The sequence below is a fragment of the Sus scrofa genome, chromosome 14, assembly GCF_054392235.1.
Source record: "Sus scrofa isolate SSC_HxYL_T2T_F1_AM1 chromosome 14, Sscrofa_HxYL_maternal_Yorkshire_Landrace_v2.0, whole genome shotgun sequence".
Lineage (NCBI taxonomy): Eukaryota > Metazoa > Chordata > Mammalia > Artiodactyla > Suidae > Sus > Sus scrofa.
Window position 1 is genome coordinate 96830159 of NC_139396.1, and position 27320 is coordinate 96857478.

General features: G+C 56.4%; 2 protein-coding genes across 6 annotated transcripts in view; one reads left to right on the forward strand and one right to left on the reverse strand.

Moving 5' to 3' along the window:
* The window catches only part of CDH23 (cadherin related 23), a 441841-nt gene that overhangs the window by 336114 nt on the left and 78407 nt on the right, over positions 1–27320 (forward strand). For all 4 annotated transcript variants that reach the window (XR_014828081.1, XM_084997262.1, XM_084997263.1 and 1 more), the window contains 7 exons: positions 2567–2715; positions 12838–12898; positions 13847–13995; positions 18718–18853; positions 20554–20942; positions 22044–22145; positions 26193–26342. Coding sequence is in view for 3 of the 4 variants with exons in the window: in XM_084997262.1 (XP_084853388.1) it covers positions 2567–2715; positions 12838–12898; positions 13847–13995; positions 18718–18853; positions 20554–20942; positions 22044–22145; positions 26193–26342 (1136 nt within the window). In the remaining variant the exon portion in view is untranslated. The remainder of the gene's footprint in view (positions 1–2566; positions 2716–12837; positions 12899–13846; positions 13996–18717; positions 18854–20553; positions 20943–22043; positions 22146–26192; positions 26343–27320) is intronic.
* Positions 1938–27281, reverse strand: C14H10orf105 (chromosome 14 C10orf105 homolog). 2 transcript variants are annotated; one of them, XM_084997362.1, is made up of 2 exons: positions 26750–27281; positions 1938–6223 (listed from the first exon to the last, which is right to left on the reverse strand). In XM_084997362.1, the coding sequence occupies exon 2, from the start codon at positions 6216–6218 to the stop codon at positions 5841–5843; it is 378 nt and encodes a 125-aa protein (XP_084853488.1). In that variant the 5' UTR covers positions 6219–6223; positions 26750–27281; the 3' UTR covers positions 1938–5840. The 2 variants fall into 2 exon arrangements, with proteins under 2 accessions (XP_084853488.1, XP_020928323.2); XM_021072664.2 differs by lacking the exon at positions 26750–27281 and adding an exon at positions 9601–9915.

Sequence of the window (27320 nt, forward strand, 5' to 3'; positions counted from 1 at the left end):
TGGCCAAGAGGGAGTGAGATGTGCTGGTTAGTTGGGCCTAAGTCACTGGGGGCGGGGGAGGGGGGGGCCTTCAGACCCACTTGGAACCCCAGGCCTCAGAGTCAGGAAGGGAGGGTTCTCGGAGAGACCTTCAGGGTGCGGACTTGCCTAAGAAAGCAAGATGGTGCTGATGGGCATAAACAAGGCATACCCACCATCACCTTGAAGACGTCATTGGGTTTCAGTTCAGAGAGAAACCGGAAGGCATCTGAGGCCTGGACTCAGAACACGCTCTGTCTGCATGCGCATGCGTGCGCAGCCGCAGTTGCCGCAGGAGATGTAAGCTGCGGGAGAGGGGCTGTGATCAGGCCGGCGCAGCTTAAGGAGCCCCAAATATTGAGCTGGGAGTTTGGTCCTTGGTTTCTAGACAGCAGGGAGCCCACAAGGACTCCAGATGGGAAGAAGGGTGTGGGGAGACCCTTTGCCCAAAGTGTCCTTGTGATCCTCCCGGGACCGCTCAGTTCAGTGTTGGCAGTGACCTCTCTGTGCCTTGCTTGTTCCACCGGCAGTCCCTCCCTCGCCCACCATGCCCCCTGCCCTGATCTCCCCGCTGCCCTGTTGTCGTCCCATCCTGGGGCGGTCACACCAGTCTCTGGAGATCCATCACCCCACCGCAGCCCGAGTCTACCCTTTGCGTGAAGCGCTGGCTCAAATGAGAAGAGGGCTTAGGTTTAGCCTTCGATGGGATCTGCCAGCTGCCACTGTCCACTGTTCCTGACCAGGGCAACTGAGCAGTACCCCCAGAGTGGTGGGAGGCTGGTCCTGGAGAGGAGCTCAGGAGGGGAGGGCAAGGTGACCTCCCTGGAGATAAGTCACTGCACCCCAGCATGTGGTCAGCTGGCTTGGGGAAGAAGGACATGGTCACCCCTGGCCCTCAGCCACTTCCAGCTGCCCATATTCCTTCCTAGGGTGGCCATCCTCGCCTGGATACACAGCCCTAGGCACCAGCTCCTTCTCCCAGGGAGGATGACAGTTTTCCCTGGGGCTGAGCCTCTTCCCCCGCCCTGGGAGTGTCCTGCAGGGAACTGGAGGGACAGAACCTCTGGGTACTTTAGGCTGGGAAGTCAAGTAGAGCCCATGTCCCTGAATACTGAGGCCCCACCTGTCCCACAGGTGTGTTTGTTGGACCCGTCTCAGGTTTCATAAGAAATGACAATTAGTTGTGAACAGTTAAATATCAGGAGGGAGTTCCCATCGTGGCTTAGAAGTAACAAACCCAACTAGCATCCGTGAGGACACAGGTTCAATGCCTGGCCCTGCTCAGTGGGTTAAGGATCTGGTGTTGCTGTGAGCTGTGGTTTAGGTCACAGACGTGGCTCAGATCTGGTGTGGCTGTGACTGTGGCATAGGTTGGCAGCTGCAGTTCTGATTCAACCCCTAGCCTAAGAACTTCCCTATGCCACCATGGGCGTGGCCCTAGAAAGACAAATAATAATAATAAAATAAAAATTCAGGGGGTTTTAGAAGTTTCCCCTGTGGTACAGCAGGATTGGCATCTGGATTACTGGGATGCAGGTTTGATCCCTAGCTCAGTGCAGTGGGTTAAGGATCCGGCATTACCACAGGTGCAGTGTAGGTCACAACTGCAGCTTGGATCTGATCCCTTGCCCGGGAACTCCACATGCCACGGGGTGGCTGAAAAAAGGAAAAAATAAAAATCAGGAGATTTTATTTAAGAGCTCAGATGTTCAATTTATCTTGAGAAATCAGAAGTTCTAGTGTCACCGGGCCACATGCCTGTCCACTGAGGACGGGGGCGGAGGACAGCGGCCCCTTATACCAGACACGCCCAGGTGTGCGCCCTCGGGCCTTACCTACCTGGCCCTGACAGCAGTCAAGTTTGGCACCTCAGTACCCATATCTGTTTCCTAGGGCCACTGTAACAAATTCCCACAGAGTCAGTGGCTTAACAACTTTATTCTGCCATGAAGCTTCAGATTAAGGTGTCGCCAGGACCCCATCTCCTCTGGAGGCTCTAGGGGAGAGTCCCTCCTTGCCTCTTCTGCTTTCCGGCGGCTCTAAGTGTTCCTTGCTTGTGGCAGCAGCACGCAGTCTGCAACTCCAGCTTCGCACCCCTTCTCTTTGGGTCATTCTCCCCTAAGGACTCTTGTCATGGGGTTTATGGTCCACCCAGATGATTCGGGATGCCACACCTCAAGATCCTTAACTACATCTCCAAAGGCCCCTTTTCCCAATAAGCTTACATATGCGACTGCCAGGGATTTGACCTGGCTCTAGATCTTTGGGGGGCCACCGTTCAACCCGCTTCAGGCCTCAGTTACCTTCTCTGTAAAATGGGGATGGTCATAATAGCACCTGCTTTGCAGGCTGATGAGGGTTCAATGAGTTAGCATAGCTCCTGGGATGTATTACATATGACTAGTGCTATTCCTAAACTAAAGAGGGAAAGAGCCACCCCTTGCAAAGGCTAGAGTGGGTGGGGGAACAGGACATGTCCCTGACTGGTGCCCGGGGAACATGTGCCTCAGGCAGCTGCCAACAACCTCTCCTCCCTCACCTCCCACAGACAACGGCCCCGTGGGCAAGCGGCGCACAGGCACAGCCACCGTGTTTGTCACCGTCCTGGATGTGAATGACAACCGGCCCATTTTTCTGCAGAGCAGCTACGAGGCCAGTGTCCCCGAGGACATCCCTGAGGGCCACAGCATCGTGCAGGCAAGTGGCCTGCCAGGGGCAGGCACAGGGCGCACATGCCCAGGGGCAACGCGGCAGGACGGGATAGAAGCAGGAGAGGGTCCAGCTGCTGCTCCAGAGGTGGCTATGGCAAAAAGGGGACCCAGGCTCTCTGCTCCCTCCAGGGGAGGCCTCCTGCTTATGTAGTCAAGGGTGGGTCCTAGCTCCCCAAAAAACAGAAGACAGGCCTTGGCTCCCCCTCTCCTCCCTCCTTCCCCCACAGTGCTCTTCCCATCCCCCCTGCACCCAGAAGGGGCTTTGGGGCCGGGGGGGGGGGGGCTGGAGATGTGCCTTTTTCCCAGAAAGAAGTTGAAAAGAGAGAGCCAGGGCCCAGCGAGGCCCAGAACAGAGCTGCTTTCACAGGGCTCTTGGCCGAAGCTCTCCTCTCAAAATAAACAGGCACAAAAAGAAAGGGTTCCTTTGCCCTAGGAGCAGGGGCGACAGCTTTGGGGCTCGAGGGAGGAAGGGGAGGACCTGGTGCCTGGCCCAGCCCTCCCCCTGGAGGCCGCAGTTGCTGGGAGGGGAGGGAGGCTGGGCAGAAATTACCCTCTTCACCAGCTGCTGGGTTTCCAACTTGGAGGCTGAGCCAAACACAGCAAATCTAGGCCTGCCCGCTGGGGCCAGCTCCCAAGCTTGGGAGGGACAGAGCAGGGGGTGCAGGGAGTGTACCTACCTCCCTGTATCAGGGCAAGGCGAAGGGCAGGACAGGGACCAGGAGCAGGGCATTGACTCTTATAGGTGCCCAGAGTCCAGGAAGCCATGGGCCTTTGCCAGGGTCGGGGCTGGTTCTAGGAGAAGTTCCTTCCTCCTGAGCCTCAGCTCCCAGGGACTTAGAGACACTGCCACCACCACCACCCACCAAGCTGTGGGGCACCTCTCCCCTAGCCTAAAACCTAATACCTGCCACCCCCAGCTCACACAGGGCTCCCGGGACCAACCTGGGGACGTAGCTGGGGGGTATGGCAGGACTTCTGAAAGCCCCCTCTCCCTCCCCTTCCCCCCCAGATTTTCTCCTTCAGGCCTGGGGCAGCCTTACTGCCCCTCCCCCCATGACACCAAATGCCAGGCAGAGCCCTCTGGCCAGCAGGTGGCGGGCTGACCGACTACAGGCAGAATTCAGCCCGATGGAAGGTCTCAGGGAGACCTGGGGAGGGACAAACCAGGACGAGTTACTAAGCTGGAAGGGAGAGGGGAACAAGGTACTGCGGGAGGAGGCCTGCCCCGCTTTCTAAACCCCCAAAATTGGTTTCTGTTTACACAGCAGTTCTCAGACCAGAATCCTAAAGCCCGTTAAGTAATATAGGCAGCCCCGATTCTCTGTTTCTCGGGGAGAAATTCAGGCGCTGGCGATTTCACCAAGGCCCTGGAAATAAGTTTCTGGTCCAGATGGACTCACTCTTTGACGTCAGACTGTCCAACAGGCCTGCTTGGCAAGAGAGCTTCTCTGGAGGGGTGTCCGAGGGAAGAAGGGGCCTCCCCAAGGACTAGACGGGGCCACCCTTCCCTCAGTGACAGGCCCCCTGGTTGTGTGCCCAGAGCAGATGAGGCAGAGTGAGGGGCTAGATGGTTCTGCTTTCTGGGAGCTTCCAAGCTCATAGGAAGGGGGAGCACAGGCAGGGATGACCCACCCAGCTGAGAGGAAGTGAGCCTCGTCCTCCCTTGGTTTCAGGCAGGAGGTGGCTTCAGCTGGAGAGCAAAGAGGGCTTCCCAGAGGGCATATCAAGTGAGGCATAAGCCGTAGCTAGGAGAGGACAGGTTTTTCAGTGCGTGCTGGGTCAAGATGAAGCTAGAAGGGTAGTTCTCAGTCAGTTCCTAGTGGACACCAAACACCACACCAAGAAGCTCTGGCTTATTCCAGCAGTAGGGAGCCAGTGAAGGTTTAGAAGTGGCAAAAATGGAGCTCACGCTTTGAGGAAGTTCGGCTGGCTACACTGTTGGTCATAGCAGGGTAGGGTAAAACAGCCCCCAGGGGTGGGGTCCAAGGCGACCCTGGCCCACTGACTTGCTGGGGCAGGAGCTGTGCAGCTCAGATGCCTCTGCCCACTCCCCAGACTGGGGACCCAACCAGAATGTTGAGCACCAGCCTTGTGAGGAGAGGCTGGCATCTGGGGATTCTGAGAGTCCCACCTGGGATCATGGGATCACTTTAACAGTAGCCAGTCAATGAAGCAGTTGCAAAAATGCAGAGAGCACACCTTGTGTGGTCCAGGGCCTATAGCTGTCCTGGAGAAATCTGAACCACCCCCCATTGGAAGGAAGGCCACCTCCTTCCCTGGGTGAGGATAGAGCCACTGTGATGTGTCCTTAGAGCCCAGATAGCACCACCTCCAGCTGCTGACAGAGCCTCCTCCTGCTCTGATACAGCACTGGTCCCAGCTCCTGCAAGAGCTTCTTAACTCATTCCTGGCCCCTCCACATCCATCCTGGTGCAGGTGCACTGGGGGAGGGGGCGTGCCAAGGTGACAGCCAAGACTGTGATTGGCTGGATGGTGTTGAGAGCCTCCCGCTTGCCCCTCCTCCCATCAGGCACCCAGCCTCTGATCCACCACAAGGGTGCCGGCTGCTCCCGTGGATCACAGGCGAGTGCTGGCAGGGCCCAGGAAGTCCGAGGAGAGGAGTCCCTGGGTTTCCTTTCGCCTTGGGCACTGAGTTGGCACAGAGGGCAGGGCATTCCCATGCCACCAGTGAGGGTTGAGTATTTCACTTGGCTGGAGGGACTCTTTGGCCATTTAACAGCTCACACTGGAATCTGAGCTGGGCTTTGGCACCTGGAGGGCAGGTAGGGCTTCTGTTGGGAAGCAAGAGCACTTCTTCCTAGAGATGGTTGGAGCCTGGTTGTTAGGGAGGGGCCCTAGGAGCCCCAGGTTCCTACCGTCAGAGCCCTGAGCCAAGGGTTCTGATGGCTGCAGGTGCCCAGTGGTTGGTCCAACAGTCTTCCAGCAGGCAGCAGCTAGAGAGTCTGCAGGGAGAGGCCATGGGCTTGGGCACCCTGGGAGCCAGCGTGTGGCCCATGTTGTTTGGGCCACTGTCCTACAGCCGGTGGCACCAGGTTCCTTCCTAGGCAGTAGGGCCTGCGGGTGGATCCTGGAGCAGGGGGATTCCCCCCATCACATCTTGGTAGATTCTGTGCAGTCGCAGTCGTGGTTGTCACCCTGGGCCGGCAGGGGGCGCCGAGGGGCAGGTCGGCCTCGGCGGAAGCTGTGCAGGGACAGGGAGCGGCGCAGCGAGCTCAGGCGCTTCCAGAGCCGAAGCTGGGGTTCGCTGGGACTCCCGGGGTGGTGGGGCATGCACTCACGGGCCCGGCGGCGGCGGGGGTCCAGCGCGGCGGGCTTGCAGAGGGTCATGAAGAGCAGGCAGGTGGCCAGCAGGAGGAAGATGCAGGCCAGGGCAATGAGCACGGGGAGAGGGTATACCACCTCGGAGGGGCTCCCCTTAGTGGCAGGAGCTGTGAGGAAGGTGAAGGGGCTGGGGCCCTCTGAGCTCATGGCTCCTGCGAAAGGAATGGGACAGAAGCAAATTAGCTGGACTCGAGATTGGGGTGGGAGGGGACTTTGATGGGCACTGGGCACTGCCAGATGGCATTGTGGTCATTTTACAGGTTAGAACAGTGAGTCTCAGAGAGGCCACAAGTCTAAGATCCCACAGTGGGAAAGTGATGGAGCTGGGAATGAACGCCCACCCTCTTTCTGCTACACCTCCTACCCACCCTACCACGGAGACAGGAAGTTAATGCCTTCAGGCATTTTAAACTCAATTCTCATGAATTACAATAGAGTCTTAGACCTGTAAACCCAACTCTAAGACCCACTCCGTCACTAATATCTTGCTCTCTGATCAGGAGTGAGTCATTGATTATAGGAGGCTGCAGTGGACTAGGACCCTAGCAATTATCTAATGCCAAGGCTGGAAACTGAGGACCCACCAATGTGTTTTGTTGGGTTCTTGCAGTGTTTTTATAAATTTAAATTAATTATGGATTTAAAAAAAAACACAAAGATTTCACACAAATATCTGAACATCTGGCTTCTCTTGAAATTTCCAGACTATCAACACTGGCAACCTGGGGCCAGCTGCTGCCTGGTATCCAATGGCCAGGGGCTGAGCAGCAGCTGCCCCCTATAGGCAGGTCACTGGCCCCAGCTCACTGTGCACACACACCCTCAACAGCCCCCCTGCATGCCTTTGTCACCTGCCTGGCCCCATAGGCATTCCTGTTGGTGCTGCCTAAGGAGCCTGCTCCCATGACAGGCGGGGAAATTGAAGCCCAAATAAAAGAAGGCCAAGCCCAAGGCCATACTGTGAGCCAGTGGCCAAGCTAGGACCAGAACCAGGTTTCCTGACTCCTGGCCTGGTGGCCTTGCCACCACACTGGCTCTCAACCTTCTCCCAGGACTCCCTGAGAAGCTCTGAGACAGCAGCTCTACGACCAGGTGGGAAATAACTCACAGGGAGCCACCAAGTTGACAAAGTAGGGCTGGAAGCCCCCAGACACAGTCACCTGTTATCACCTAGGATCATCCCACTAGAGGGAGCATAGCAGATTGTCCCCGTAGCTGGAGAATCAGACTGAGCTTTTGGTTGCAAATTAAAATGCTTCCAGAGCCCAGCAGGTGGGTAATGTGTGACCCACAGGACAGGTGGTCAGGTCTACCTGGAGAGCCCTCTTAGGGAGGCAGAGGGGCTTCAGCCCACTGGTGGAAATGCCAGAAATGCCAGAAGACAGGCCAGTGTGGTCCCTCTTCCAGGTTCCCAAGAGAAGCCGGAAATCTGGATATTTTTATTTACGCACATATTTCTGATGTTTAAATATTGGCCACTAATTCAACTTGGTTGAGAGAGAAAAACTAAAACACTGCCAAGGCCAAACACATTTGATTCCAAAAAAAAACATCAAAATGAATTTTCAAATATTTAAAATACTACAAGCAGGCCAAACAAAATACCCAAGGAGACCACATCCAGCTTGCAGGCCAGCATTTGTGATCTTTGCTTTCTGCAAACGCAGGACAGGAAATCCAAAATGGGGTCTAATAAGAAATAATCACTGATTTCTCTTTGACCTTGGAGACGTTCGTGACCCTAGAGAGTGACAGATTTCCCTCTTTTTCCCAACTGGCACTGTAGTCTAACGCATACACTGTCAAGTTCTAACACCAAGATTAGGCAGGAGGAAGGGCTTCAGGTCACGCCACTGAGGCTCTGAGTGTGGGCGGCAGGGTCCAAGTTACCAGATGAAGCGAGAGGAGAGGGGCTGCCCAGCCCCCACCCTCTGGAGCCCCCATCCCCACCCCAGGCACTCACCAGCCACTGCGGGACCGAATTCCTGGCTCCCTGCGCTCAACCTCCTTCTGCCTGCAACCTGCCCTGTGCCCAGTGATGGAGGGCGTCCAGTACACCCCAACCCCTCCCACCCAGTCCCCACCACCACTCCTTCCAGCATTTCCAGGCAGAGCATGACCCCTCCCAGCTCCCAGATGGAAACTTTGATGCCCATCTAGCTGCCCGGGGCCTCCGCCTCTCAGGCGTCAGGCTAGGCCATGTGTGGATTGGCCCTTCCTTGAATCTAAGCACGGAGGAGGGAATGGGTGTGCCCACCGCTGTGTCCCATGAGGAGAAAACTGACCGTCCCTCTATCCTACCCTAGGCAGTGCTTGGCTGCGAGTAAGAAAAGGGCAGCCTGAAGTGTGAGAAGTCTCGGGCCTGTGAGTCCTGTTATTTCAAGTCCTTCACAGGGATCTTGGAGACCTTACAGGGATAGCAAAGCAGGTCCTTGGGGAAGCGCCTTAAAAATAGACAAGTACGAAGTTCCCATTGTGGCTCAGCAGTAATGAACCTGGCTAGTATCCCTGGGGACGTGGGTTCCATCCCTGGCCTCACTCAGTTGGGTTAAGGATCCTGCGTTGCCATGGGCTGTGGTGTAGGTTGCAGATGAGGCTTGGATCCTATTGCTGTGGCTCTGGTGTAGGCCTACGGCTACAGCTCCGATTGGACCCCTAGCCTGGGAACCTCCATGTGCCATGGGTGCGGCCTTACAAAGACCAAAAAAAAAAAAAAAAAGAGGAGTTCCCGTCGTGGCGCAGTGGTTAACGAATCCGACTAGGAACCATGAGGTTGCGGGTTCGATCCCTGGCCTTGCTCAGTGGGTTAACGATCCGGCGTTGCCGTGAGCTGTGGTGTAGGTCGCAGACGCGGCTCAGATCCTGCGTTGCTGTGGCTCTGGCGTAGGTTGGCAGCTACAGCTCCGATTAGACCCCTAGCCTGGGAAACTCCATACGCCACGGGAGCGGCCCAAGATATAGCAAAAAGACAAAAGAAAAAAAAAAAAAAAAGATAAGTGAGGCTATAATTAGCATTTGAGTCTTTCCCTTTGAAGCAAGACATCCAAAGTACTTGAAAACCTCAAGCCATCCTCCCTGGGATGCACAGCAAAGCCAGCCGCCAGGGCCCCTTGATCCCCCCTCTGACCAGCCGACAGGGGCCAGCTGGCTCTAGGGAAAGGCCACCGTCAGACCAAGGCTAGGAATGATCTTGACAGCAGCCGAAGGTCTCCCTGTCCGCTGGAGCCCAAGCCCTTCGGCAGGCCCTGCTCTAAACATATCTCTGCAGGCTCAGTCTAGAACCTTCTTTCTTCATTCACCGCTCCATAGAGCAGGGCCTGCTGTGAGCAGAGGGGACTGACCTCAGCCCTTCTTTCTGTGTGGCCTCAACCTAAGCCCTGGTCCCCCCCCCGCCACCGCCGCCACCCCAGGCCTTGTTTCCACTCTCCACAAACGCAGAGGGATCCCCCAAGCCTGAGCACACCTCATATCCTCCCCAGCATACCCCAGCAAGGGTGTGGTCCCCTTCCTACAGTCCCCCAGCACTGACCTCCGAGCCAGCCCTCAGCAGTCCCCAGCTGGGTGGAGAGGTCTTCTTGGCTGTCCACGGGAGGCCCCAGAAGCACCGGGTGTCCCTGGAACCCCAGCCTGCCCTGAGCTCTGCCTTGCCCTGTGCCCTCCGTCAGCCAGGCAGAGTGGCCTTTGCCCTCGCTCTCCAGCCAGACCCAGCTTTGTCTGGCAGGGTTTGGGCCCTGCCTTGGGAGAGGAGGCAGCCAGGAGGGTAGGGATGGCAACTGGGCTGGAAAGAGAGAGAGGCGAGCCTTGCAGAGGAGTGGGGAGCTCCTGAGCCTTCCCACGGGGCCTCACTCCAGCCTGTTTCCTTGGCGCCTTCTGCTGGGCTGGGGCACTGTGGGGGGACGCAGGGGGAGGGTTTCGCTGCCTCTATACCCAGGCCTCTCACCTTCCCCTGCTGGACCTTTGAATGGTATGGTCGAGGGGCAGCCGGCGGGGTTGCTATTCAGTGCCTGCCAGCCTCCAGGTTACCGGGGAGAGGGGCTACAAGCCACGCAGCGGGAGGGGAACAGGCAGAGAGATGGGCCCTGGCAGCCCCCAGACCCCCCTCCCCTCCCCTCCAGGCCTCTCCCTCAGCTTCCCAGAAAAGCACCTTCCCTTTGAGAGTGTCTGGCTGCAGAGCTGAGGGAGAGAGGCGTTTTCAAAGGCCAGAGAGATCACAGGGCAGAAAGCACAGGACTGAGAGACTCCTTGGACTGTGCTCCTTGTAGTTTGGGTGGGCCCTTGGAGACCCTCCAGACAGTGGCTCTCTGCACACACAGACACACACACACCCCTCCCCCAGCCTCCTTTCTTCCCAGAAGCCAAGGCTTCCCTGGCAACCAGCTGTCTGCTTAAGAGCCTAAGTCTTAAGCAGCTTTCTCATCAAGGACCCCAAGCTCCCAGAAATAGAACACAGGTGGAAAAGGGTCGTGGCTCTGCCCAAGACCTGAGCCTGGGGTCCACCCGCTTTTGTGGAGCCCTAGTTTTTGGTATTTAGCTCCTCCCTCCTGCCCTCAGCCCTTGACAGCAAAAGAAGCATCCTCTGCATGGCCCCAAAGGGATAGGAGCCTTCCTAGGATTGTCAGGACTGAGGGGTCATCTCATCCAGCCCCTGGTCTTGCAGAGAGTGAAACAAGGTCCAGAGAGGTGTGACCTGGCCAGGGTCACCCAGCAAGTTAGTGATGGGGGATTTAGTGCTTCCCCCAAAAAGGGTGGGCTGGCATGGGCAGCAGGCATCGGGTGCTGAACAGCACCAGCCTAAAGGGGTTCCCAGTGCCCAGAGCTCCCTCTGGGATTCCTGCCTCTTACTTCCCACCCTTCAGTGAACCTTTCTTTCCTTCACTTTCTCTTCCCAAGCTGACTGCACACCTCATAGGTGGGCTCCATTTTTCTGAGATGGCAGGAAGCAAAACCCCCAGGGTCAGAGTTCCCATTGTGGCTTAGTGGCAATGAACCAGATTAGTATCCATGAGGATGCAGGTTCGATCCCAGGCCTCGCTCAGTGGGTTAAGGACCCTGTGTTGCCGTGAGCTGTGGTGTAGGTCACAGACAGAGCTCAGATTCAGCATTGCTGTGGCTGTGGCATAGGCTGGCAGCTGCAGCTCTGATTCAGCCTCTAGCCTGGGAACTTCCATGTGCTGTAGGTGCGGCCCTAAAAAGCAAAAAAAAAAACCCTCCCAGGGTAGTGCTGGCTGCAGGCTGCCAGGGGAGGGAGACATATCCAGGAAGTCCATCATTGATGGAGATACTCAAGGGGCATCCGCTGGACAGCTTGGCCCTCTCCCCTGTCCTGATGCCTTCCAGACCCGGACTATTGAACCTACCCCACTCCATCCCTCCACTTTCTAGCTCTTAAGACTTCTTATGGGAGGGAAGAAGAGCCCCACAGCAAGGGCTCCAATAGACATCAAGGCCCCAACTCCAATAGACATCAAGAGGGCCTCCCAGGAAAAGGTGGCATATCTCATAATGTCCAACCTCCAACATCTATCTCTGCACCAGGCACCAGACAAGATGCTTTGCAGAGACTATTTTCAACCTTCCCATAAACACTGCAGGGTTGGGGATCACAGTACCTAAGGGCTCAGGGGGCTTACGTATCCACGGCCGCAAAGCCAGTGACAAAGCCAGGACTCATGCCCGATCCAGATCTCCCGTTCCTCTACACCAACATACTTCCCCTCCTTCCCACCATCAACACACTTTTCAAAATCCTTAGACACACTTATACCATGGAGTTGAAGTGATTGGCGGAGACAAGAAGGCAAATCCATCCTGCTGTGGCACAGGCCGACAGCTGCAGCTCCGATTAGACCCCTGGCCTGGGAACTTTCATATGCTGTGGGTGCAGCCCTAAAAAGAAGGGGAAAAAGGGCAAATCCAGAATACGTGGGAGGGTCCCGGGCGTAATGAAGTAAGTCACAGGTGCCATGGCCCCGTGAGAGCCTTTCCAGTGATGCAGGCCTGGGCCTCTTTCCGCATCGGCTTGCAGCATGATCTCCACTCCTTTCCAGTACCTGGCGAGTAAAGGAGTATTCAGGGCTCAGCTTGAAAGGACACATCACAGGGCCGGCTGTGGCTCTGCTCAGACTCTGTAAAAAGGGCTAAGCACCTGGCAGTGTCAGAGCAAGAACAACACACCCCCAAGTCCCACCAAAGGCTGAAGCTGGAACGGCACTGGAGTGGTTGTGTGTGAATGGATATGGACCATCCTTGGGTTCTGGGGTTTCTGGATTTCCACAAACAGGCTGTTAACAGAATTCAGTGCCTGGCTGGGAGCCACTGTGGCCAGAATAGCTTCAGACCAAGGAAGTGTGGACAAGAAACAGCCATGCCATCCAGCCACCCGGGGCGAGGCTCCTGGAATGTCCTGACACTGAAAGAAGGAACTGTGGAGGAATGGGCTGAGCTGGTCAGGCCTGGACCCAGAGAGCTGCAGTGCCATCCCCCACCTTCTCCCCCATGCTCCCCAAGAACCTGGAGGAGGGTCAGGGAGCAGAGTGGGCAAGTGCTCCAGCACAGACAGGTCAGCACGGGGCTGTCCACAGTCACATGTCCTCATGGGGGATGAGAAAGACAGGCGTGTCCCTCTCCCACACCCCCAGCCTTGTGGGAAGCCTCGTTGAGCAAAACAAGCTGAGAGTGGCGCGAGGGAAGAGGAGGGGCTCCACAGATACGTTCTCTGCCAGTGGGTGGAATTTGAGGAGTAACTGCATGTCTCGTTCTCCCTCAGCTAAAAGCCACAGACGCAGATGAGGGCGAGTTTGGACGTGTGTGGTACCGCATCCTTCATGGTGAGTAGGCTGCCCTGGGATTGGGCCAGCCCCCCTGCCCTGGAGGTAGCAGAGCTTCTCTAGGCTGCCAAGAGTCTGGGAGGTGGGGCCAAGGAAGCCCCAAGTGTTGTACACACGGGTGGGTCAGAGGAAGGAAATGGGAATATTCTCCAATCATTTGCACCGGGTTGGTTGTATTTTAAGTGAGGATGCTGCATTTGGTTGCTACACTCCTGCCATGACCCATGGTGGGATATCACACTGACAGAGGGGTACTTGGGGACCAGGGCAGCCCCCAGCAGCGAGCTCCATTGAGGTTGAGTGTCATTGGCTCAACATGTGTCGTGTGCCCATCCCTGAACCAATCACTATGGTCTTGGACACTAGGACGGCCCCCCAGTGAACTCCCCCGAATGAGGCACATTGGGCCAACTAGAATCATGGGGCCAGGCCTCAACCAGTCACTATGGCCAAAGGCTAAAATATGCTGATCTGCTCGTTCCTGGAATCAGGGATGGAATCACCCCCATGCAAAGCATGTGGACTAAGACTGGAGGCAGGTGGATCCCCAAAGGAAAATCAGGGTCTGTTACCAGAAGATGAAGGAATGAGCTTCCCCACTAAGCCCCCAACAGAGAATTTGATTTGAATTATTTTCTTAGTAATGCTGTAGATTCTTTTGAAATACTGAATCCACTGACACTCCTGGGTATGAGGGTCTCAGGGGACCTCCATGCTTCCCACAAGGGGAGCACAGAGTGAGCTTCTGCCTCCTCCCTCAGATCCTGCCAGGCCAGGGCAGCATGAGGCAGAAGCCTCTGTGCCACTTGGGGCTTCAGCCATGCTCCCAAGACCTCCAGGCAGGGTCTGCATTCTGGGGGTCTGGGCTCCCCACTTTCCCTCTTCCCCATGATCTCATGAGCATCCTGCCCCAGGGCAGAGCCCATGCATGTCATCTCCTCCACACAGGTAACCAGGGCAACAACTTCCGGATCCATGTCAGCAACGGGCTCCTAATGCGAGGGCCCCGGCCCCTGGACCGGGAGCGGAACTCGTCCCACGTTCTGATCGTGGAGGCCTACAACCACGACCTGGGCCCCATGCGGAGCTCCGTCAGGGTGAGGCCCAGGGTGCTGGCGCTGGTGCTGGGGGAGCGGGGGTGCTGGGGAAGCTCGTTGTGAAGCCCTGCATCTTGTTCCACACTGACCTCAGGGCTGGGCCAAAGACTCAGGTGGACCACAGATGGTCACCAGTGGGGGCCCCGGGAGGGCAGGGCCACCCCTAGTTGAGGTGCCGAATGACACCTGGAGCTCGGTAGGGTAGGTGGTGCCACGGGCTTAGCCCAGCCTGGGATCTTGCGTGTGTCCTGCTCTGAGCCTCAGTTTTTCCAGATGGGGAAAGGGGTTAGGGATTCTGCTGTCTGTTCTAGAGGATGAGGCGTCCTCACTCCACTAGCGCCTGGGGTCCACACAACTCTCCAGGGTGGTCCAAGGAGGGCTCACATACATGATCTTGGAGACGGAGATGTTGCCAACTTCATTTTAAAAATGAGGATCCCGGGGCACACAGAGGTCCACAGTGATAGAACCAGGACTTGAGCCCAGGTCTTGTGAGTCCAAGTCCAATCTTCTTTCCATTGAAAGTGCCCCCAAATAGTCCAGTCATCCCTCCTCACTGCCTCATCAGATGGATTCTTTTCTGCCCACCCTCACTCACCCCAGGCCTCTTCCTGATGCAGCTGAAGTCAAATCAACCTTAAATCTTCTCGAATGGTCACACACATGCAGCCATGGATTCCACTGGCTGGGCCAGGTGATGGGCGCTCCTGCCCTGTGGCAGGGGAATGACAGAGATGAATGAGGTTACCTTCAAGGTCACCCCCACCCTACCCCCCTGCACACTCAGCAGCTCACAGCTCCTTCCCCTTAACCAGGTGGAAAATGAGTCAGACTCTAGAGCTGAAGAGTAGGAGGGAGACGGGAGAAGTTGGGGTGGGGAGCAAGCAGGGACTTTTACTCAGAACCGAGCGGGGCAGCATCACCTTCTCTTATCAGCCCCATCTCCACCCCGCTATTTCCCTCAGGCTGGAAACAATGAACAGAAGCTGACTGGGGGGGACCATCATGACGGAGGGTGCTAGGGAGCGGGTGACTCAGCCTTGGCCCATCTCTTGCTGTTGCCCCCACAGCTTTGCTCCTGGAAGAGATGGGAAGGAAACCTGGGTCCTTGCCGCTGCCCCTCTGAGTGACATCTACCAGATGGAGATGGCTGAGGGGGTCTGGTCCCTTGGGTTTTTGTACTTTGGGGCTGCTTGGAAAGTAGCAGGACCCGGGTGACTGAGGGTCAGACAATTACCCAGATATGCACAGGAGTAGCCCCACACAGCCACGCTCACCTGCACAACTGCAGATTCCTTATTCAATCCACTTACTCATGCGCTGATCGGTGCACCCATGTCAGAGCCTGCCCTTTGTGGGACCAGCTTAAGGCCACAGGGGGACTGACATCGGTGTAGCTTGGGGTGGCTCCCTAGACTTCAAGCTGCCTAACCACAGCCTTCCTTGGCCCCCCACCAACTCCACTCACCACCCTCCCAGGAGCAAGGCCTCCAGCATTGCAGCTACAAACCTTTTTAAACAAAATGGCATGCAGCAGCCCACGTACGGTGTAAAGAAAAGAATGAAGCTAGGCAATGCCGATCGGTGCAGGGGTGGGACATCCAGAGCCACATCTGCTCAGCCACCCTCCTTTCTCCTCTCCCCATGAACCCTGAGAAATGTGAAACCCCTACATACTCCTTCTTCCGTGCCAGGCACTTTTCTAAGTACCTCGTGTGCCTGAGTTCATTTAATCCTCATGCCGGCGTTGTGAGGTAGGCCCTGCTATTATGCCCATTTCATAGATGAAGAGATTGAGGCAAAGAGGGCTTGGCCAACATGTTTAGGGTCACACGGCAGTAAGGGTAGACAGAGCCAGGCGTCACACCCAGGCAGTTATTAGCTCAGGTCTGTTCTCTGAACCACTACCCCATGCTGCCTCACAGAAGGTTCCAGGGCACAGAGATGCCTTATCCCCAAAGAAGAGTCATTTTAAGGTGAGAATTTGCTTGCTGGTCCTCAGGGCTAGAACTCAGTGGCCCTTATACTGCAGAGCTCCCATGACCCTGGGCCCCAGGAAAGCCAGGCATCCTCCTGCAGACAGTGTGGGGGCTCCAGCCTTGCCCTGGACACACTTTTCCAGCAGCAGCAGAGCTGGCTTGTAGGGACCATCCACATTTTCTAGTCTCTGTTTCAGGGAACAGGACAACACCCATGAGGGTCCAGGGAGCAGGGTGTGAAATGCTGGAGACCGGGAGCCGCCTGTGCACACTGCGCATGTGCACACGCATGCACGTCCCCTGCCTCATCCCCGCTGGAGGACACAGCACTGGACAGAAAGTAGGGCTGGTTCTCCAGGGAGCCCAGTCACTCAGTCGCTGAGCCCTCCTGCTCAGCAAGAACTTGGCAGACCTGAGTGTTTCCTGTACATCTGTGTCTCTCAGGTTTGCAAACCACACACCATCTTGCCTCCTGTCTCTGCTGCTAAAAACAAGGCTGAAACCAGCAAGAAGATAGTGGCGTGCAGCCAGCCTCATGGCGGACAGGCCACACCCAGGCTCCATGCTGCCTCCCTCCTCTTTTTGCCATACTGTCAGACTGGCCCTCCCCCCGCCCCCCCATTGACTCTTGGAGGCCATTTGGACAAGCATAGTCCGGAAGGGGAAGGCTCCCAGTTTCGAAAGATGGCTGGGTAGTTTCTGTTTACAGCAAGAGAGTTCCTGAAATTCATCCATGCAAATTCCACCCCCAACTCACCCACCCGACCCAGGATCTCCCAGCCAAGTTTTTGGTGAAACCAGACTTAGAAGGTTCCAGCTTGTGAGCAGCTGTGCTCTGGGGCGGACATGCTAGTTTGCATAGTGGGTTCTGGGTGTCTGGACATGAAAATTTGATGACCTATCAGGGCTCCCAGGGCCCCAAGAGCAGGAAAGTAGAGAAACCTTTACCCCCCATAAGCCTGTCTTTCTCCTGGCTCTGCCACCCCTACTCACCTCCCAGTTTTCCCCTGGTCAGGCCAACATTTCCACTTCTACCAACAGAAGCCCCTTCACTTCTGTCCAGCTAATTCCCAGCCGATCCCAGAAGAGAAGCTGGGGCTGATCTGAGTGGCAGTGATCCATCAGAAACTAAACATTTGTGCTCTCAGGTGGGGCCCTCGTGTCACCGTCGGTGCTGGTGACCACGTGCGAAATCCAGGCTGTGCACCATTTCCCCGCCCCATTTGTGTCCTGCTCACTCTGCTGGCAAGCTCCTGCCAGCCCTGGCTCTGCTGGGCTGGAAGAGGGTGGTCTCGCCTGTTCTGAGTCCAGCTCATCCCCAGCCTAGAGCAAAGAGCAGTAGGGTTACTAGGTTGGGAACCAAGAGAACCGCCACTCTCTTTCCAGCTCTCAGTGACCGTGAAGGCTAGGGCAAGTCCCTTCCCCACCTCTGGGCATCTCTCCCCTGATCTGGGAAAAGAGGCAGGAGCCCTGGGTCTCCCTGTGGCTCCTTGAGCACCACCACTCTGTGACTGTAACCCTCTCCCCACCGTTGGTCCTTCAGGACACAGCCCTGGTCCTGCTCATACCTGGGCCCAATCCTCCCATGCTCCTGTGTGTGTTGGGGTGTGGGGGTGCAGAAAAAGAAGGGTGGTAGTGCTAATGTAGCCATAAACATCTCTCTCCGTAAACATCTCTTAAATTGTTTTTGGTTTTGTTTGGGTTTTTTTTGGTGTGTGTGTTTTTTTGTTTTGTTTTGTTTTGTTTTGTTTTGTTTGGTTATGTAAGACTTTTGCGTTCATTAAAGGGAAATTAGAAAACGGAAATATGCAGTGATAAAAATTATGCCTAATGGCCATAATTCAAACATGAACATGTCTTGAGGGGACTCTGCAGAAGCCAATCCTGAGACAAGGATTGGTGTGAAGGTGACTAGTAGGAAGTGTTCCCAGGAGAGGCCGGAAGGGGCGTGGGACCAGGAAGGAAAGGCAGCCAGCAGAGTGGAACACAGGAAACTGTGACTCAGTCCCACAGGGAGCTCTGGAGAGAGTCATGTCAGCTGCCCATCAGTCATTAGCCAGGGGCTGCCTTAGCCAGTGCAGGACGTAACTGCCAGGCCCTTCTGGCCCTCTGGGTGTCTTCTGGCTCCAGCAGAGGGAGTGGGTAGGGTGGGTGGGGTGGGCAAGATCAGTCCGCCATGAAGAGCCGCAGTACTGGGTCCTGACAGTGAGGGCATCAGAGGAAGTGCGTGAGGGTCCGAAGGGCTTTGAGGACCAACAGCCTCTGCTATGACCAACTAATAACGTTTTCATGTCTATTCTCCCGGATGTGTCTTAATGTTTGACTGAGGTCCCTTTAAACGTTTCCAAGCACACTTTGCCTTCCTAACCCTCCTAGGAGGGGTGCAGGGTGTGAGCTGGTAAATTGATGTTATTGGTCCATAGCTGGGAACTCGGTGGCCCAAAAGTTTCCCTAAGTAGCCACAGGTTCCCACAGCATTCGTAGCAGAGCCAAGAGCAGGACAAGATTTGTTCTCTAACAAATGATATTTGAGCACCTGCCATGGGTCAGGTACTGTGGCAGGTGGGGGAGGCAGGGGCGGGGGGACATGGGGACCAACCAGGCAGCCCAGGGCCCTCCGTAGGGAGCTCACAGCTGGCCCAGGAGAGCAGTGAGCACACACGCAGGGCCAGGTGGGCCCAGCCCTGGGCTTCCCCATTCTCCCCGCAACCCTGACCTTCCATCCCCGGCCCGGCCCCTCTAGGTGATAGTGTATGTGGAGGATGTCAATGACGAGGCCCCAGTGTTCACGCAGCAGCAGTACAGCCGCCTGGGGCTCCGAGAGACCGCGGGTATCGGCACGTCGGTCATCGTTGTCCGAGCCACAGACCGAGATACAGGTGAGATATCTCGGGAGTCCGTTCCCCAGAGTGAGCCGCCCCTGCCCACCCGTCCTTCTCCCGCAGGGCCCATCATCCTTGGAAGCCCTCAGGCTCCCCCGTTCAGTGGATCCCAGGCTGCAGAGGGGCGTCTGGGACAGTTTGGGTGGCACTGACACCAGATTCCCAGTCCTGGGAGGACCGGAGTCAGAGGCAGCTGCCCTGGCCTCTGGACAGAGAGAGGAGAGGTCACCAGCCTGGGAAGCCCAGATTTGTTATCCAAGCACTGGCAGCTCCTGGCTAGCCCTTAGCCAGGAGCAGGGCAGGGCCAGGAGAGGCCTGCTTCTCCAGCCACCGCGGCTCAGGGCCTGACACACACACGTCACACAAGAGGCAGTGTCCTGGTCTGTAGGGCAGCAGTCATCCCTGAAGGCAGCCTGGACCTTGTCAAAGGCCTCATGTCCTGGAGGTGACCACTGTGAGCAGTGCAAAATGAAGGTGAAAGGTGACCAGGTCACTGCGGCCCTCTGGGGCCTGGCTGTCTGAGCCTGTGGATACAGCCAGAAAGGACCTCTTTCCTGGGCTTTTTTTTTGCTTTTTATGGCCACACCCACGGCATATGGAGGTTCCCAGGCTAGGGGTCCAATCAGAGCTGCAACTGCTAGCCACAGCCACAGCCACAGCCACGCCAGGTCTGAGCTGCCTCTGCAACCTACACCACAGCTCATGGCAATGCCAGATGCTTAACCCACTGAGCAAGGCCAGGGATCGAACCTGTGTCCTCATGGATCCTAGTCAGATTCATTTCCGCTGTGCCACAATGGGAACTCCTCCCAGGCCTCTTGTTTCCCAGCTCCTTCTCCTCTTTCATGTCAGCTGCTCTGGTGGCTCCCAACCCAGCACCCGTCTGCATCCCCAGCTCCCCTGGGGCATGGGAGGGAGTAGAGGGAGAAATAGGTCCAGAAACCCCCAGATGAGTGTTTTCCCTTAAATGGCACATTTATACACTTCAGGGCATATACATGGCTGGGGGCCAATGGTTCAAGACCTTTTCTGGGTCAGGAATCTATTTGAGAAACTTTTAAGCTCTGAATCCCTCCCCAGAAAGAATGCATATCCAGAATTTTGCAAATAATTTCAAGGAAGTGTGGGATTTCCTGAGTGATTTTTGCAACCATTCTCTTCCAAGTATGTGGACTTCTGCTAAAGAATCCCGACTCTAGCTCCTGGTTGAAGTGTGTATTCCAAGGCATGGGAATCTGGGGTAGAGGAGTGGGGAGAAGAGAGAAAGGGGACACTGGCACAGGAACCCTTTGGCTGGAGGGACCAAATGAAGGCTCAGCCGCCTCTGAGGATGCTGATGCTTTTTAGATCAAAACCCCCACCCTCTCCTTGTCCAAATACCCAAGAAAGGGGCTTGAGCTTGAATTGGCAAGCCTCCAGGAACAGAACCAATCCCCTCTGGCCCATCACTCCTGTCAAGGTCAGGTCCAGAGGGGGTCAGCAGTGTATGCTGGGCCTTGCTATCTTGATCTTGACCTCTTCCTCTGCAGTTTCTCTTGGGACCATCTGACCCACAGTGGTACGGGATGGTACATGCTGGGTAGGCCAGTCAAGGCCGCTTGCCCTGTCCCTCAGGGACTGCAGTGGATGTGCTGGGGCACCTTGGAAAGCCACCCACCCCCAGCTGGGACCGCACGGCCTCTTGTGTCCTCTTGCAGGGGATGGTGGCTTGGTGAACTACCGCATCCTGTCAGGCGCGGAGGGAAAGTTCGAGATTGATGAGAGCACGGGGCTTGTTATCACCGTGGATTACCTGGACTATGAGACCAAGACCAGCTACCTGATGAATGTGTCTGCCACTGACCAGGCACCCCCCTTCAACCAGGGCTTCTGCAGCGTCTACATCACTCTGCTCAATGAGCTGGATGAGGCCGTGCAGTTCTCTAATGCCTCCTACGAGGCTGCCATCTGGGAGAACCTGGCACTGGGCACCGAGATTGTGCGGGTCCAGGCCTATTCCATCGACAACCTCAACCAGATCACCTACCGCTTTGACGCCTACACCAGCGCTCAGGCCAAAGCCCTCTTTAAGATAGATGCTGTCACGGTGAGTGAGGCTGGAGACCAGCACAGCAGGGGCTCTCTCAGAGGGTGGGAGCTCAACTCCTTTAAAGCCAGCCAGCATTTACTGAACTCCTTCTCTGTGCACACTACCCTTTTCTCTGTCATAAAGATAAATATCCCTTTAATACTTGGTAAGATAAAATTTATCCATAGGCAACCATGTGTCTTCCTGATATTAGACAGTGAAAGCTGTACAAGTCATGTTTCCCTTTTTACACTGGCTGTTAGGAAGCTCACGTATAAATTGAGCCCTTCACTGCAATAGCTAGCCTTAGCTGGTATCTGGTGCAGCACTGTCTTATCTACTGCCTGAATCTTACTCTTCCTTTTTTGCTTTAGTGTGTCTTTTTTTTTTTTTTTTTTTTCAGGGACGCACTTGCAGCATATGAAAGTTCCCAGGCCACGTGTTGAATTGCAGCTACAGCTGCCAACCTATTCCATAGCCACAGTAACTCAAGATCTGAGCTGCATCTGTGACCTACACCACAGCTCACAGCAACTCCAGATCCTTAACCCACAGAGCGAGGCCAGAAATCGAACCCACATCCTCATGGATCCTAGTCGGGTTCGTTACCACTGAGCCATGATGGGAACTCCCACTTTAGTGTGTCTTTTATCAGAATCCTTTCTTTGAATAGAAGCAAGGTAATAATCACTGCAGTGTGCCAGGCCTTGTCCCATAAAGATGAGGAAGACCCTTCCCAGCCCTCAGAGAACTTTCGGGCTAGGAGCAGAAGTGTGGGAATAATCATGGAAGCGGATCAGAGCACTATGAAGGAAAGATGAAAAGCAGTACAGCAGAGGGGTGATGGAGCACCTCTAGGGCCCAAATAAGAGAGTGATTGTACTGGCTGGGGAAGCAGGAAGCCTGCATGGGAGAGGGGGATTGAGGGAGAAGTAGGATTTCAGCAGGCAGAGCTTCACGGAGAAGTTATGCCAGCAGAGGGAGCGCTGCGGAGGTGGGAAAGTGGGCACAATGCTCAGGGCTGGTGAGAAGTCTAGTTAGGCCAGACTAGGGCTGGGGACAAGGCAGGTTCTGCTTGGTGGGTATGATGTCACTGCCCAGCTGGCCCCTTCTTTGCAGGGTGTAATCACAGTCAAGGGCCTGGTGGACCGGGAGAAAGGTGACTTCTACACCTTGACGGTGGTGGCAGACGACGGTGGCCCTAAGGTGGACTCCACTGTGGTGAGTGGGCCCCTGGGTGAGAGCCCCATGGGTATAGCCCATCACCACCCCAAGCTCCCCCGGACCCCCAATCCCACATCTTCACCAGCCACCCCAGTGTGCAGGGCAGGCAGTGGGTAAGGGTTTCAGTAGCCGAGGGTTGGCACTGTGGCCAGCCATGCCACACCTTGCCCGGTGGCCTGGGCCAGGGAGAAGACCTCGGGTGGGGGAAGGGTGGCTTTCTCAAGAGACCACTGCTTGGAGGGGACACTGGAAGAGCTGGGACCGCTAACCACCTGCATCTTTGCCTTTTCTCTCCCTCGGCTGCCTCCTGCTGCCTCTGCCTACAGAAGGTAAGGAGCCTGTGGCTTGGGACTCTCCCCTGTGTGTCATCTGTGGCCAGTGCTGGCTTGGGCCCTGCATGGTGCTCTGCCTTCCCGCCTCTCCTGGGGAGGAGGCACATGGACAGGCCTGCAGCTGGTCCCTGCTCAGACCCTCCCTCACCTCCCCAGTCCGTGCACTCTCATACCTGAGTCCAGGGTCCTCTCAAGCACATACCCCACATCTAGCTCTGTCCTCTTTGCCCTCTGTGTCCCGCTGAGACCCCTGTGGGGTCCTGGGGTGGGGGTTGCACTTAGAAGGAGTATGTGGAACACACAGTGGGAAGAACCCTGAGGGCCCATCCCAGCTCTATGCCTGTTGGCTGTGTGACACGGGCTAGTTGCTCAACCTCTCTGTGCTTCCTTTTCTCGGGTCTAAAATGCAGGTCATGCCAGCTGCCCTCCTTCCTCAGAGGATGTGATGGAACTGGTAGATAGGGGTGATGGGACTGGCATCTGTAAGAGGGACCCCTTCCATCTCTCAGGGTCAGGGTAGGGAGTGTGTGAGGGTACGGTCACGTGAAGTGGGCTGCCTGTGCCAGGGCCTGGGGAGTGCCAGGCAAGGGCAGTGGGGGGTGCACACTCTGAGTCACTGCGCTGAGACCTTGTACACTTTGGGGAGGGTGACCAGTGAGGGTGGAGGTGTCAGACAAGATTCCTAGAAGGCTGAGAGGGGTGGTGACCTCAGGCTAGAGGTGAAAATACAGGTGGCTCCCAGGGGCAGGTCATGAGGTGACATCTTGCTGTGATCATCAGAACACAGAACAATTGATCAGGCTTGGGCCCCAGCCAGAGGGGCCTGCAGCCCTCTGTAGACCACATGGGGTGTCCAGCTCATCATCAACAGGCACACTTTCATCCCTGCTGAGTCCCTTTCACCTTAGCCTAAAGGAATAGACAAACCCCCATGTCCTTGTTACAAGCCATATGCAGCTGCTTGGTGTCCTCTGCCCCACCACTCCCTGGAAGTGCCCAGTTGTGGCTCAGCTACACCCAAAAGGCCCCTCTGTCCCCAGGGCCAGCCTGGGGGTAAGTGAGGCTATGAGCAGCAGTGGGCCCACTCAGCTCCCCTTGACCCCCCAGGGGCCCCTGAGGGCAGCCAGTGAGCAGAGCCCTCTGTGGCAGGCAGTGAGCAGGTGGTGTGAGTCCTGCAGTGCCCAGCAAGGCTCCTGGTCTCCCCAGCCAGGGGACCTTAGACAGAGGGGTTAGATGAGGCCCTCTCACTGAGCCTCAGCAGCCTCACCCATAAAATGGGCCCAGTTGCCCCCCATCCCTGTTGTCATGGGGAGTCTGGGCGTTAAGGTCGGGTGGAGCCTGAGAAGTGCAGGGATGCTCCCCCGAGGGCACCGACGCCCCAGCAGCCCAGGCAGCCACACTTCCTGTACTGGGGCTGGTGAGGGCACTCTGCAGCACACACTCCTGCGTGGGCCCCAGTATTTCCACAGTCCCTTCACCCTCTTCCAGGAAGTAGGAGCCACCCCGCTTTGTTCTGCCCTGGCTTCCTCTCAAAGGCTGTCAGGAGCCGCTGCCCCAGATACACCAGCCCTGTCAGCCCTGAACTTGCTGGAGGTGCCAGGGTGGAGGCAGGCTGAGGGGCCTTTTAAAGATGCCACCATTTCCTCTGCGAGGCCGGAACCCCCAAACCACAGCTCACCTACACCTGACTCCTCCCCCGTCCCAGCAGCCCCTGTGGCCATGAGAGGGGTGGGGACGCAGCAGGAAGGAGCAGGCGTGGGGGGTCAGGTGGCTCTGCTATAGGAGCTCCGAGTAACACCCTCAGGCCCTTGCAGGATCCGGGAGGGAGATTTGGACCACTGTACCCTGGGTGGGGACACAGACCCACAGCTCATTCCCGTAGATCTTGGTACCTGCCCTCCTCCCTCACTCACTGATGCGAACTCCCCACGACTGGGAGCACCTCACAGGGATCCTCATCATTGCGATCCTCAGAGAAGTAATCATAGAGGGAGCACCTACTGTGTGCCAGGCTCTGGGCTGGGCTGGGCTCAAGGAACATATGACCATAATCAGACACAGCCCCTGCCTTTGCAAGCTTAAGATAGAGTGGGGGAGGGCGGGGGACATTGTTCAGATTAGCACACCAACAAATATATGCCATGAGAGAGCCCATAATGTCAGAAATCAAGGAGGGCTTCCCTGAGGAAGTGACTCAAACCGAGATCCCCAGAAAGCATAAGAGTTTACCCAGCTGCAAAGGAAGAGTGTTTGAGGGAACAGCAGGTGCCAAGGCCCTGTAGTGGGAGGAAGCATGACGAGTCCAAACAAGGCCTTGACCAGAGTGAAAGCATTCGAGAGGGATCGGACGGCAAGGGCCTTGTTTGGTTTCGCCCCAAGAGCAGCAGGGTCGGCATTATCACGCCCAGTTCCCAAGTGAGCAGACTGGGGCTCTGGGACTTCACGGAACTTCCTGACCAAAATTCATGATGGGCGGGCAGCGTCTTGGTGGGTGAGAGCCTGCCTGTCTGTCAAGCCAGAAGCAGGATAGGGACCACTTTTAGTTGTGCCACTACGTTTTGCTGGCTCATTTATTCCTTCTGGTGTCCTGCTGCCGTAGGTGTTCTCATTCCTACTTTCATCTAAGGAAATGGAAAATCAGAGAGGTTGAATAACTTTTGCCAAATCACACAGCGAGTAAGGGGTAGCATTGGTTCTGCTGTGAAGCCTGGGCTTGTTGCCTATGGTTCTGACAGCTGCCTGAAATATGGAGGCGTGGCTAGAACCGAGGAGAGGGAAAACCTGATTAGCAAGGCGGGAGGATGAAATGGAATCTTCTCTGCTTTGCGGTGAGGTTCCTCAGGCTCCCCGTGGGGTCCTGTGCACACCGGGAGGCAGGGAGGCCTGGGAGCCGTGGAGCCCCTGGCCTGGGATTCCTAAAACCTGAGCCTCCTCCCGCCCGGCTTCAGTCCCCTCATCAGTGAACCTGAGGGCCGCCTCTGGCCATTCATGGGCTGGAGGCTGCACCCCCAGCTGGCCTTTTCTCCAGGCCTTTTCTTAGACTCTGCAGGAGAAGCCAGCACACGGACACAAAACAATGTGCTCCTGGCATGCAACTTGCCTGTTCCCTGTTTCTACTACTCGTCGGAAATTCCCCTCCCTTTCCCACATGCCCTCTCCCCACCAGGATCACCAGGCCACCTCATGGCCCCCCTCCTGCTCCCGAGCCCTATTCCCTTCCCTCGAATCCAGAGGAGGGCCTTTGGGCCAGTATGGGCAGTATCTGGCTGCCAGATGTGGCTTAGCTGGCCTGCACACAATATTTTTAAAATTTTCATGAATCACCACCTAATTCTACATAAAAATCTGGATTCCTAGTTCCTTTTGAAAAACAGGAAGCTATGCCAATGCCTAGCTGACATGCCTTCACAGATTTGGAGCCGGATAGCCTCTGTCTGAATTAGCCACAGCCCGTGTCTTTCCAGGCCTCCAAGGCCCCACCACCTCCGAGTCCCCTGTCCCCCAGGTTCCCAGCATTTGACAGCACGCAGCTCTCTCCCACCAGAGTCCCAGAAGAAACATACACGTGGCCTCCATGTCAAGTCAGGATTGGCCTAGGCAGGCTTCTGGAACTGATTAGAGGTCTGGTCTACGCTGGGCCCACAAGGGGACCCCATGTTTGGGGTCAGGGAGGAGAAGGAGGCGGGACGTCTCTGGCCATGTCGACCCCCAGGTCTACATCACTGTGCTGGACGAGAATGACAACAGCCCCCGGTTCGACTTCACCTCCGACTCGGCGGTCAGTGTGCCTGAGGACTGCCCCGTGGGCCAGCGTGTGGCCACCGTCAAGGCCCGGGACCCCGACGCCGGCAGCAACGGGCAGGTGGGCACCAAGTGAAACCATCCAGGTCCACCCTGTCACTAGGGGCTCCCTCAGTGGCAGGGGGCCACGTAAGCCACTCCCATCACTGAGCAGGAAGCAGGGTCATCCGGGCTCTGCCTGGATCCATGCAGGACCACCCTTCCCTCGCTGTGGTCCATGGTCTTAGGGAAGGAGGCAGAGAGCCGCGTAAGCTGTCAGCGCTGCCTGGGACCAGGGAGCCCTACCGGGCACTGAACACAGAGGGGCTTAGCTCTCCCAGTGACTCCTTGGTCATCTCACCCACAAACCACATGGCATCTCACCCTCGGCCCAGCCATCCTCACAAGGTCCCAGGGCCCCAAGAGGACATGCTCCTCCTCCCCCTGCTTCTCGCCACCCCCCATCCCACAAAAGGAAGCACTCCTCACCTCTGCAGGTTTGAGCATCCCCAGAGCACAAGGAAGAGAGGTGACAAAGCACATCGATCTTCACACCACTGTGATCTGTCCCACACAGTGGGCTGTGCTGGTGGAGGTTGCCACCACCTTTCAAATACTCGTACACCTCGAGGGAGCTGAGAGATGCTGGTTCCGGTGCCAGATGCTTGTGGGTCCAGATCCTTGTTCCCTTGGGTACTTGCAGTGGGTCCCAGGCCCATTGCTGCCGGTGTCAGGGTCTTGTGCGACCTTGCCAGGGGCTTCACATTTCCGAGCCTCCTCTCTGAGCAGAAGAGAACAGCTCCCTTTGACAGGGCTGTTGCGAGAGCCAGAGTCCATGTAACAGCTGCAGAGCATGTGCCTGCTCCTCACAGGGGGCGCTCAGTGCCGCCCCTCCCCCGCCAACCCTGGGAACTCTCCCGTGCTGGGTCTCACACCCACCCTCCAGGGCCAGTAGGCTCACATCCCCCCACCCCAGGAACCTGTCTTAGGTCCTCTCAGTGGCCCTGCCTCCTGCCACTTTGAGCCATGTAACCACTCAGCAAACCACATTCTTCTCAAT

Bases quoted from the DNA above. Each gene is read 5' to 3' on its own strand.
- C14H10orf105 (XM_084997362.1), bottom strand. From the start codon at position 6,218: ATGAGCTCAGAGGGCCCCAGCCCCTTCACCTTCCTCACAGCTCCTGCC.